At 44.4% G+C, this 12,096-nt stretch overlaps 3 protein-coding genes across 3 annotated transcripts; 2 read left to right on the plus strand and 1 right to left on the minus strand.

Moving 5' to 3' along the window:
- Positions 1-4,016: 4,016 nt before the first annotated feature.
- Positions 4,017-5,414, plus strand: ATNIH1004_002899 (F-box protein; the record flags this gene model as incomplete). Its single annotated transcript, XM_033567584.1, has 1 exon — positions 4,017-5,414. The coding sequence occupies one exon, from the start codon at positions 4,017-4,019 to the stop codon at positions 5,412-5,414; it is 1,398 nt and encodes a 465-aa protein (XP_033429579.1).
- Positions 5,415-5,507: 93 nt separating this feature from the next.
- On the minus strand, positions 5,508-6,422 carry ATNIH1004_002900 (uncharacterized protein; the record flags this gene model as incomplete). The annotated part of the gene is made up of 2 exons (XM_033567585.1): positions 5,508-5,669; positions 5,730-6,422. 2 exons carry the CDS (start codon positions 6,420-6,422, stop codon positions 5,508-5,510), a joined length of 855 nt encoding a protein of 284 aa, XP_033429580.1.
- A 1,717-nt stretch (positions 6,423-8,139) lies between these two features.
- On the plus strand, positions 8,140-12,032 carry ATNIH1004_002901 (uncharacterized protein; the record flags this gene model as incomplete). Its single annotated transcript, XM_033567586.1, has 11 exons — positions 8,140-8,401; positions 8,469-8,651; positions 8,707-8,968; positions 9,018-9,038; positions 9,091-9,160; positions 9,209-9,301; positions 9,364-9,488; positions 9,536-9,805; positions 9,872-10,047; positions 10,111-11,695; positions 11,804-12,032. 11 exons carry the CDS (start codon positions 8,140-8,142, stop codon positions 12,030-12,032), a joined length of 3,276 nt encoding a protein of 1,091 aa, XP_033429581.1.
- Positions 12,033-12,096: the final 64 nt, after the last annotated feature.

Genomic DNA, 12,096 nt, shown 5'->3' on the forward strand with positions numbered 1-12,096 from the left:
CACTCCTTTAGTTAATTGGCATTTCATAAAAAAAAAATAAATTAAGATTTAAATATACTGCCTTATATACAATTCTATACATGTATAGTTTCTATATAGTCTATATATCTTTATACTGAAATATATATATCTACATACAATAGAATATCGAGGTTATTAAAAATATGTTTATATTATACAACCTATATCCTATTCTAAGCTATCTAGGAGATGGAAAAGGAGAGGGGAGGAAGAAAAAGAGTTAGATGCAGGTAAGAAAACGGAAGGTTGTGGAGATTGAAAGGGTAACGGGTTCGGAACTAGTTGGGGACCAGTCCCAAACTGGTTTTGGGGTTGTATTATACCCTGATTCATTATCCTTGTTGATGCTTCAAGATAACGAGCTTGAGCCTCCATTAATTGAAGCCGCGCCTCTCTCTCTCGTTGATCTAAGCTCTGATCAACCCTATTCTGAGTTGCAGCTTGACTAAGAGGTGAGCTAGAGCTAGTTAGTAACTAGTTATGAACTAGTCAGGGACTGGTATACCTTGAAAGAGTTTGTCGGTTACTTCCTCTTCGAGATCGACCCCTCCCTCTTGATTGTGATCGACGTGGTTGTGGTGAGCCAGATGATGATACTCTTACTGGGACTTCAGTTGATTCAACAGTATATCTTAAAGACTGAGTATTTGGTTGATCATCTGGTGTATTTGAACCTGAGGTATTTCGCCGGCGTTTGCGTTCTAGGACTAGTTAGTAACCAGTTACAAACCAGTAGTCTAGTCTTTATTTAGACCCACCTTCTCTTAAACTATTTCTTGCATGACGTGATGCAACAGAATCAGACCGATAGCTATGTTGAATAGCAAAATCCTGCCTTGCAGAATATTGATCTAAATCTCTTATATCACACATCCGGCCACTAGATATAACTAGTAGAACTGTTTAGTAACTAGTTAGATACTAGTACTATACCGATCTGCAGCCTTTAAAATTGATAATTTAATACCACCAAAGATATATATCTTATTATAGATTGCTCGCCTGATTTGTATGATTCTAGCATTTTAAAAAATTTGATCATTATAGCAGCTTTTATTTAAACCTGCAGCAATTAATGTATCTGCTTTATGGCCTGCCAACTTTGGATATTTGGATTATATGTCCTTATACTAGTTAGCAACTAGTAGTAGCTAGTGATACTAGTACTAAACTACTTACCTTGAGAAGTTGTATTAGATCATAATATCTCTCACGGGTTTACAGTAATCAAGCTAGCCATCGTTTGCCAGTATTTGTATAGTTTATACCTACAAGAATATTATAATCCCTCGAAAGAAGTGCACACGGCAGGCAATTATAATATGTGGAATATGCCATCTTTTATCACGATGTTGAGGGTCAATACTGGCTAGATACTGGCCAAGACCTATGTGGATACTGGTTAGCAACTGGTTATTAACTGGTTAGTATTATTAATCTTACCTAATATCTGTGCCTCATCCATATCTAATGTAACACTTTCAAATCCAGTTCCATGTAGATAATGAAAGCAAACAGACTGGTTTGTATTTTGCTCGATAACCTCAAAAACCTTTTGGAATAGGTTATAATACCCTTAGTATCTTGACGATTGGTGAAGACTCGACAAAGAGTAATAACTAGTTAGTAACTGGTTAGGAACTAGTCTGTGGCCAATTGTAAGTACTCACTTACCTTTTCCATGCTCTTTTAAAAATACTGCAAAAATAACTTCATTTAAATCACGACCCTTTAATCGCTTGAAATTCATATCCACCTCAAATAACTTCAGAGATTGGAATAACTTTAATTGTGCTTTGTAGGCACAAATAATAAGTATATTCTCATCATCCTGAAAGGTGTATTGGACATAGGCCTAAAATATACTAGTTAGCGACTAGTTTCAAAGTAGTAATATACTAGTTAGGAACTAGTATACTTACCTTTAATTCTGGCCGTCTCAAACATTCAAACCTTAGACCATTTAACTCTTGGCCTTCAGGAAATAGGCTTATCTTTACTTTTTGAATTATAGCAGAAACACGATCTTGATTAGCAAAGCTTGTATGAATACCTGATAGGCTATCCTTATTAAATTCCTTGCAGAAGTCAAGGAGTCGTGGATTGCGGAGGAAAGAGCCTAGCTAGTTAATAACTAGTATACTATTAATAGTGGACTAGTAACATACCAGTAGTCATATCCGGATCCCTTATGTCATAAAGTATCTGCTTTATTCTTTCCAGAATAATAAGAGGAGCTGTCGTAGGAGGTGGTGGAGGGTGTGTATGTATCCCATGTGAAGTAAATAAAATATATGGACAATTCTTAATATCAACTGGAATAATAATATTAAATGCAACATCACACTTTTCATGTACAAGAGTTCCAGTTTGACAAGTATCTAACTAGTTAGTAAATAGTTATAAACTAGTATAGTATTAGTTTACTTACTGCAAGATGTTTTCCGACTTGCTACACTCTCTATAGCTCCACAATATGTAATATCTGGATGGACTGATTGATTAAAGAATTGCTCAAGTAGTAAAAGATCAGTATTAGTCCGAAAGCTAAGAGGAGAGAGATAATGCTCGGGTTGGATATTTGGTTGTGGTGGCTTTCGATGAATACAACAAATAAATGGATGGCGAATCCCTGCAACATTCTATATACTAGTTAAGAACTAGTCGAGTACTAGTCAGGTATTAATAGGAAAATAATATAACTTACTGGGTATGTTGCCCATCGAAAAACTGGTTTGCATGTAGGTAGTGGTACTCTACAGGCTTTCTTTGTTTCAAAAAGCCTACGTTCTGCAATATAGATACTAATAGATTTGTTAGTTACTAGTAGATAACTAGTAGGGAACTAGTCTATAACTAGTAAAGACTTACCCTAAGGCATTTCTCCCCTTATCATCATCTCCTGCCATCTCAATAAGACATCGTATTTTCCTAATCCGATCCCATACTTCCTCTGTAACCTTTGTATGATGTAGGTCCTTTAGATCAGGATGGAGACTTGAGCATCTTTTAATTCCTGAACATCTATAACGCATGCGTGTAACATCCACGCCTAAATACGGACATGTTGCATGGTTCTCAGTCCTTTTCTTCCGCGCATATTGGATCTGGAACTAGTTAGCGACTAGTTAATAACTAGTAATAGAGTAGCTCCTTACTTCATGTATTATTTCAGTATCTTTCAAGGGTTTTGTTGGATTAACAGGTAGGATATACGTAAATCCACCTTCCCTAGTCTCTGGATACTCTGGTAATGCCATACAAACTTCAATTGTTTCTGTTTGCAGAGGCCTCAGCCCATTTGACAGGAATATAGGGTATGGAGTCTAAGATTAGTTAGTAACTAGTCTGTGACTAGTTTACAACTAATATAAAATCACCTACCTCATCAACATGGAATATCTCTTGATCGCTTCCATCATCAGAAAATTCATGCTCGGAGAATTGGACTTGGTTGATAAGGGCTGTCATTGTAACTAGTTAGAAACTAATTGAATACTAGTTAGGAAGTGATAGGCTTCCTTTGAGGATAATAAAAGAGATAAAAGATAATTTCATTGTAAAGAGGTGACGTGCGTGTATTTAAGGCCCCATCTGACGCGACCTCCCTGTCTTGCACGTGACATCCCAAATAGGCCTAGGCACCTGACGCCAAGTCCGACCCACCTGGTCGCGACCTGGAACCTCCCTAATTAAGACTAGCGACCTGACATGACTTTTGCCCCACCTCAAGGTGACCTGATTGAGTTAACCAAAAAAAAAAATACAAGTGCTTCCTTGGGGTTTAAATAAGCCCCACCGTGGATACTATTACAGTATGGAGCATTTAGAACTGGTTGTGCTGGCTCAGGGGTGACGTGGGTTGCGTGGGGGACCACCGCGGACGTGAGATAAATAAACTAAGCAAGCACCCCTGCACCACCACTCTGTGTCGGCGCATCTTGTCCAGTCCTCCTTGAAACGGCAGGGGAAAAAAAAAAAAAAAAAAAAATTAAATGGCGTCCCCTATTCTCAGCACCCCTCCAGAGATCTTGCGTATGGTATTTGCATCCCTATCGCCCAGTGATCTTTGCGCAGTATGTCTTACGCATAGGGACTTGCGCTCTCTTGCCGAGCTATTACTCTACGCCCATATTCAATGGACATGGACAAGCTCTCAGAACCCCCCGATTGCTCAGTTTTTGCAAAGCATTGTGCACAGGCCTGAGCTCGCCAGTTTTGTCCATGTTGTGGTACTCAGTGGGGACAGTTTCGATAGCGGCCTGTACGAATATAGACAGAAAAGTCCCAAACTCCCAGTCACTGAAGTTGTCTTGGATAGGCTAGTAAAATGCATTGAAAGGATCCATATTCCATATGCTGAACAATGGATCCAAGAGTTACGCGCTGGAACAATGGATGCATTTATCACACTGTTATTATCACAGCTCTCCAGTCTGAGATACCTCTACCTGGGCAAGAATTTCACCCGAGAGAGCCACTTTATGGGCATGATGCTCCGTTCGGCCCTCTGCAAGGAGTCCCAAGATAGCCATCTCCCTTCCTTTACACATCTCCAAGATGTGTCAATTGTGTATCCCAGCGTTGGTCTCAATATTCGCAAATATACAAATGTCAGGAACACAGCAGATGTCCTCCCCCTTTTTTACTTGCCGTCAGTTAAACAAATAAGGACCTTAGTCGATAACCCCACTACTTTTATATGGCCCGGGGAATATCCACCAAATCCACTGAGACTCGCATCACTTGACTTGACGATGTTGCGTGAAGGGCATCTCGGTCAAATATTATCTGTCACCCGAGGGCTTCAGAAGCTTCAATGGGATTGGTACTACCGCCTGGATCTTGAAGATTATTTTGTCACGGATATTATTGATTTGGACCAAATCGCCGCGGATTTATCTCACGTTCAAGAAACTTTGACAGACTTGACTATTACGGCAGGATCAGACGTCTCACAAGCAGACCCTGAACGCCCGGAGCTCACATTTAGGGGGTCCTTTAAAACTTTTAGCGGACTCCATATGCTGAAAAAATTGGAAGTTCCAATTCCATTTCTGCTTGGATTTTCTCCGTGGGCGCCAAATGTGGTTTGCCTAGAGGAAGCACTTCCAAAAAACATCCAATGGCTAACTATCACTGATGACCTATGTCTCCAGCAAGAATGGGAATGGCAATGGGAGACTGAATACCTATTGAGGGCTGTTCGATTATGGCTACACGACTGGAAGAAATCCACACCTCGCCTCCGAGGATTTTGTCTGTTAACAAAGGTGATGAAAGTGCAGGATTGGGACCCTGTGATGATACAGGGGCTCAGAGATATAGGTGCCCAGACAGGAATTCAGGTTCAAATAATTGAAGAACCACCCAAGTGGGCAGGTCAAATGTAATTATAGCTCTAGTTATAATACTGGTGTTTCTGCCACCGATATCTCTTCGGACTACTATTTAATATTAAATTATCTCCGATGGCCAGTCCTTTTCTAGCCAACAAACACTCTGGGTTGACCCCCGCATAACTGAATCTGCTCCTGAATGGTCGGGCCTCCTGCAAGGTTTGCCAGCGTGTAGGGCGCCGACAGCGTGGTCGTACTTAAGGCCCTGAGCCCCTGATCTTGTGCGAAAAGATTGCAACCCCAAAAGTCCTGCACATTTGTTAGTTGGTCTTTAGGAAAGACATATTTATAAGGATATCGGTTACTTACTTCGCTGCCAGTTCCACATGGATCTGTCTTTGCCCATACACCTTGCCGTATAACCCATGTGCCAACCCTCGCTTTTTGATCTTTCAGGTTCTTTCCGTTATTTTTATAGTATAGATGAGCCGCCATAGGCTCTGCGCAATTACCCTTGTTCTTGTGGATTTTCGTCTTATCTTTGTCAGGTAAGCTGTTATCTCTCCAGACTATCTGGCATTTCTGAAGACTTTTGCCGACCGTCGTGTCGCCGCCAAGAAAGTCATAGGAGAAAGAGCCCGCTCCCTTCATAGAGGAAGCAAGGATAATTTCATTGCCCCAGGCCAGAATTCCCATGGCCGTGGGCTCTGCCCGATCAACGATGCCATACTGCTTTCGGTCGCGAATCATTTCATCGACCGCATCTCGCGCGATTTGCCAGAGCTGCCCGTCTGAGACTGGAGGGTTCTCCTCATCAGAATCCCCGACGCGACTCGCGAACACGATGTGGCTGCTAAATTGCCAATTACGCTTGGCATTGGTAAGGTAGAGGTCCTGCGGCTGCGGCCAAGTTGTTGCAAGGCCATAGTCGAGGGCGACTTTGAGCGGGCCAAGCGGGTCCAAGGGTACCGAAACATCGTGAGCACCACTGAGTATAGGGTTGACCGCGATCAAGGCCCCAAGGACTAAAAGACCGACATTTCGGACAGATGGGAAGAGCATCGTTGAAGGCGAGCGCTCAAGTTGACTGTGACTGACGCAGAGCTGGAAATACATAAGCCACTAAATAAGTTGCTGGTTAGCAGAGGGGATTCACTTACGCAAGGACAATGGCCAAGGGATTGAAATAAGTCTTCCTTTTCTTAAAAGCTGGGCTTTTTTTTATATACCCATGACACTCTGGTAGGTATTTGTTATTCCCTCGCAGAGCCTATTGAGCGGCAGATGCTTTTTCGTAAAAGGAGTAGCTTTGCTAATAAAAGCTCAGCCTAATTTTTATTATAAATAAGTCGTACTAGCGAGGAAGGGTTTCAATTTGGCGCTCAGAATATGGTAACATTTTCCTTTGGGGCCAGCCCAGGCTCGGAATGGAAAATGCGGTGCACTACAGTAAAACCTCGCTATACTCCGTAATGAGCCTTGATATTACGAGAACCTCAATATTACGAGAGTTTTTCCTTGTCTGAATTAATTTCCCGTTTAATTAACAAAGATCCCGCGTTACAACGAGTCTCGCCAGTTTGGTCTTGGGTCCCATATAGATCTCGTAGTATCGACAGGGTCTTAGGTGGGTGGATACTAATTGGAGTAGGCCATAGTCAAGCTATACCTATCCTAAATAGGTTCTCTAAATCACGTGTATCTACTTGCTCGCGTATATACGGAGTACTAGTCCTTGAAGAAAATTTACTCCGTCTGAATTATCTCGCTATAACGAGGTTTTACTGTAGCTGTTCGGAGATTCTCGCGATCTCCGCCAATGCCGCTACCGAGGGCCAAGAAGGCTTTTATTAGCTTGCCACGGAGTTATTACTTTGTACAGCCCAGGATTATAGCCCAGGCCATCTAGAATAAGGCTAAAGGATCATTAAAAAGAAAATTCTGAACACTAAAGTACTGGATTCACCGCTAAAGAAACTATATGAAACTAGTGCTAATCTAGCGCCCAATTCTAGCCAACGCGTTGGATGGCCCCAAAGGGCCCAAACAGCGTTTTTTTTCCCAGCAGGTGATACCAACTGAGTTTGGAAGGAGTCAACCTGTGAGCGGAAAGTAGTCTAGTCTAGTCTAAGTGACAGCCCAGTTCCTGAGCCAGAGCCACACTAGCCCCATCCATCGGTGCATTAACGCACAACTATCGCGAGCTACTCGGGCTGGAAGGATGGATCTTACATCTATGATCTAAGACATGTACAGTGGGTTGGGTATGTTCGGAGATGAAGCATTTCCTGTATTAGTCTAGGGTTCAGAATTTCTTGACCCTCGGTGACGGAGATCTTGTCGACCCACCTTTTCCAGCGAATAGTAACATTGATAGCAGATATTGGTTTGAAATCATGGAGGAGTCTACGCCACGCTACTGGCTCTATCGTTTACTGATCATTATTGTGTCTCAGTCCAGCAAGTACCGCAATCATGAGCCAATATCAATATCTGCTGTCAAAAAAGCGCCTCATGGAACTACTACTACAACGGGTGGATCTCTGGTCCCTTCTAGATGCGAGGGTAGCAGCGAGGAATGGAGTAGTATCGTCCTCAAGGATAGGAGACGTGAGGCTTCGCCTCACGGATGCACTATACAACCCTACTATTAGTCCACGAACATGGTTATATATAAGAGGTTTCTTGTGTCGTTTGAAGTTTTGGGTAGTATAGAATCTCTGCAAGGTCCTGTTTCCTCCTCCTCCCTCTCCTCGCCTCCTCGCCTCCTCTGTTCGCTATGCTCGGGCAACCATTGCATGGCCTGGCGGTCATTGCTACCCTTGGGAATTGCGCCCTTGCGAATCCTCTTGCGCATTGGAATGTGCCAGGAAATGCAAGCTTGAACTCCGAGCGCTTGATGTCGAGAGATACAACTGAATTCGACCAGACAGATCTTTCCTTTATCAAAAGAATGGCCGCCATCGGCGACTCCTACTCGGCCGGAATTGGTGCTGGTGACCGGCTTGGAACTATTGTCGAAGCACTTGACCCGAAGAGTGGTAAGTTAATCTCTCCCTGGCTCGAGGCTGTAGCACGTTGACTAATAGATATTTTCCCCGCTGAAAGATTGGGCGTGCAGTCGCTATGATCACGCGTACCCTTATCTTATCCATACCGATGAACGGCTGGGCGACCAAGATGCACGCACGTTTCAGTTTAAGTCATGTTCTGGTGCAGTCATAGACAACGTTATCAACGACCAGATCCCCAACATCAGCGGGAACCAGCAGGTTATATTGCTATCAGCCGGTATATATACCTAAAGTCTTTTTCATAGACTAAACTGACATGAGTGAGGTCTTAGGTGGCAATGATGCTGAGCTCTCAAACATCCTGAACCAGTGTATCTTCCAATGGGCCGTATTTAACCCTAACCAAGTAAATGCAGCAAAGACAGCCGCTCTTGCAGATCCGAAATATGCATGGGCGAAGACGTTTGACTGGGACTCACTAGGTCTTGGCTGCGATGGGCAGTTGGCTCGCACAAAAAAACTCATTGCTGGAGATGCCTTCAGCAAGAGCCTGGATTCTGTTATCTCGGCGGCAAAGGCAAAGCTAGGATCAGAGTTAGTAACAATCTTTCATCGTTCAGGTCTGAATGCTAACAGAAGATAGTGGGATGATCTACTACACTGGGTATATGCCATGCCGTTTCTTCCTTTTGGCATCGTTGACAGTGGTTGTACAGTTATGCCAAATTCTTTGCTGAAGATCTATCATCTGCGTGTGATAAAGTTAGCTGGTCAACTTGGATTTATGTAAGTGGCATAAAAATAATGTCTAGCATGGCACTAACTGTCGGTCAGAAATTATACAACCTATTTCAGGACACGGAGAAGCTTACGAAAGGTCATCGGAAAACAATGAATGATCTTGTCGATGCTGTTAACTCGCAAATCGTTGGTTTTGATTCTTCTCCTTTCTTCCGGTAGAACTGTTACTAACGTAAATTGCTCTGCAGTCAGCTGCAGTAAAGAGAGCCGGTGACAAAGTCAAGTTTGTAGACTATGATTCTTACGTAGGCCATTTCAATGGCCGCTTTTGTGAAGACGGTGTCGATGAATCAACGGTTGAAAGCAATACAAGGTGAGTGCTCGAATCTCACCCATCTAGTATACTAACATCTATAAAAGAACCGGTCTCATGTTCTATGAGCTCAATACTTGGGACCCCCTCGGCCGCAATCCCTGGAAACGAAGCGTGGACAACCCCTTGGAAGGAACCTTTGAGGGCTCCGTAAACCAATTGGCGCAGATTACACTTCTGATGGATCCAGGCGCCCAGCTCTCAGACCAGGCTTTGATCTCCGACGCTTCTACTGCTTCTATTACTGTCTCTGATGTGGTACTACTTAGCAGTGCCGCAGTTCCTGATATAGAAATTCCAAATATCCTGCCGGACGGGTAAGAAAAGTGTTCAGCCTGTCGCGACGGACGATGACGTTTCGCTAACAAATGAGTGATGAATAGATACGGGCGTGTGTTTCATCCCCAGATCTTGCTTCATCAGCTCATTGCCGAGCTGGTTATCTATGAAATTGTCAATAAGAACGAGCAGGATAATAGGCTTCCAGCAATCCCAGAGAAGTTGTCCTTCGACTCGTGCCCTCACTATCCTTCATCAGGCTCAAATGCTTCAGACGGTCGTACGTATCACCTTGGTAATTACGTCAAATAAGGCAAGACTAATGTGATATACCTGCGTTTAGAACAAATCGCGGTGGCGTCGTATATCAATCCTCTCGCAGACCCAGCGGCCTGGGATCGGCTGATCGCGTATCCTGTGAAGAAGATGCCCATATTAGTTGCTAATGTCGTGAATGGTCCGGATTCTGCCGTCGACAAGACTTGGGCCGACGTGATCAATCGAGCTTCAGCTTCTGGTAAAACGGTCCTCGGCTACGTGCGGACCGGATACCTTGGCGTGAGTGAACAGAAATTCACCACCCGGCTAGGCTTAGGCGACTTGGCGGATTGGACCGCGCAGATTGAGGAAGATATTGATATGTGGTACACGCTTTATGGTAGCAGTATTGGCGGCATCTTTTTCGACGAGGGTTGGCCCGAATGTGGCGACAACAATAAATACGTGGACCTATACAAGTATATCAACGATTATACCAAGCGTGCCCATCCCGGCGCTTATACAATCCTGAATCCTGGGTCGCCCATAGCGTCTTGCTTCGAGGATACCATGGACACACTGCTAACTTTCGAGCTGTCTTACGAGGCGTACACTAGTTCCTACACACCTAACGATTGGACACCGAAAGACCCGCGGAAACTCTGGCACATCGTATACAACGTGCCGGAATCCGCGGTTAGTAAGGTAACCAAGTTAGCTAAGAAGCGTGGAGCTGGCTTCCTTCAACTCACAGATGATACTTTGCCTAATCCATACGACACTCTGCCTGGCGATTCCTACATCCAGGGCATGATGGGTGCAATCGAGGGTGGTTCTCTGCTGAATACTGATGCGTCATCCTGGATGTCTGGAAACGCAGCAGCAGCGGTGTCTGGACTGTCAGCCTCGACCTCAGACTATACTTCTGCTAAATTATCCTGGAATGCGGCCTTGAATGCTCTTGGATATTATGTGTATTCGGGCGATAGTGTTATTGCAAGTGTTCCTAGCTCAATGACTACGATCACTATTGGCGGTCTCCAACCAGGAGCTAGCCACGCATTCCAAATAAGCGCAGTGGGAGGAGGTGGCCAGATAGGGTCCTCTTCCAATACAGCTACGGTCAACACCAAATCTTTGCCCAACGGGAAAACCATCGTCAACTACCACTCCTCTCCTGGGGCAGATTCAACCACTGTCCAGGCTGACATTCTTGTTCCTTACGCTTTTATCCGCCTCTATATCTGGAACTCAGTGGGATGTGAGTTCGACACCGATCCAGGATGGAGTGTTAACTTTAAAGTCGACGAGTATGTCTGCACCCACTACATGGTCGAGGGCACCATGCTATACAAATACAGTGGCACACTTCCCGAAGGCTCCACAGCCCCACCGTGGGCTTGGTCGGTGGTCGGGCCCATCACTCTTGATATCAAGGACTACACTTACAAGTGGACATTACCCCTGGGAACTTCTACTATCGACACAAGCAAATTCGTGGTTCAGGCGCAAGGCTACAACCCCTTGACCAACGTCTTCGAGCCGGATCCCAGCGCCTATGACTGCAAGGGCTCATCCATGTGCACGACCCCAGATTTTGTGAAGTGGTGCGACCACGCTGTCAATACCCTGCAGCGATACGACGACCCCTTCTACTTTGCTACGTCTGCGTGAGTACCCCCCTCCTCTTCGTTTGTCTTTAGTCATTGCTCCATTGGCGTGCAAAGATCTTACTATGCCTTTTATGCTCAATGCCATTACTAATTTTACCCCTTTAGTAACGAAACCGGAATTAACCAATCCGGGAACTGCTGGGGCGATCAGACTCGGAGCTGCGGTGTGTTTATCCAGGGTGATGCTAGCTGCAGTATTAGTGGTAACGACCTGTGGAATGACTACCAGAACATCCGCAAAATTGGCGGCTGTTCCAAGTGTGGTTCGTTCCACAGGGAAGACGGCTGTCTGATTACTATAAACTATGTCTATCAATGTGACAACCACGGCTAGACTGTCCGTTCCAGTTTAGCGCCTGAACGGCATCCCCACGAAATGGGCTGACCACCACTTTTTC

The sequence above is a fragment of the Aspergillus tanneri genome, assembly GCF_003426965.1.
Source record: "Aspergillus tanneri strain NIH1004 chromosome Unknown AapTan_1_pilon_pilon_pilon, whole genome shotgun sequence".
Lineage (NCBI taxonomy): Eukaryota > Fungi > Ascomycota > Eurotiomycetes > Eurotiales > Aspergillaceae > Aspergillus > Aspergillus tanneri.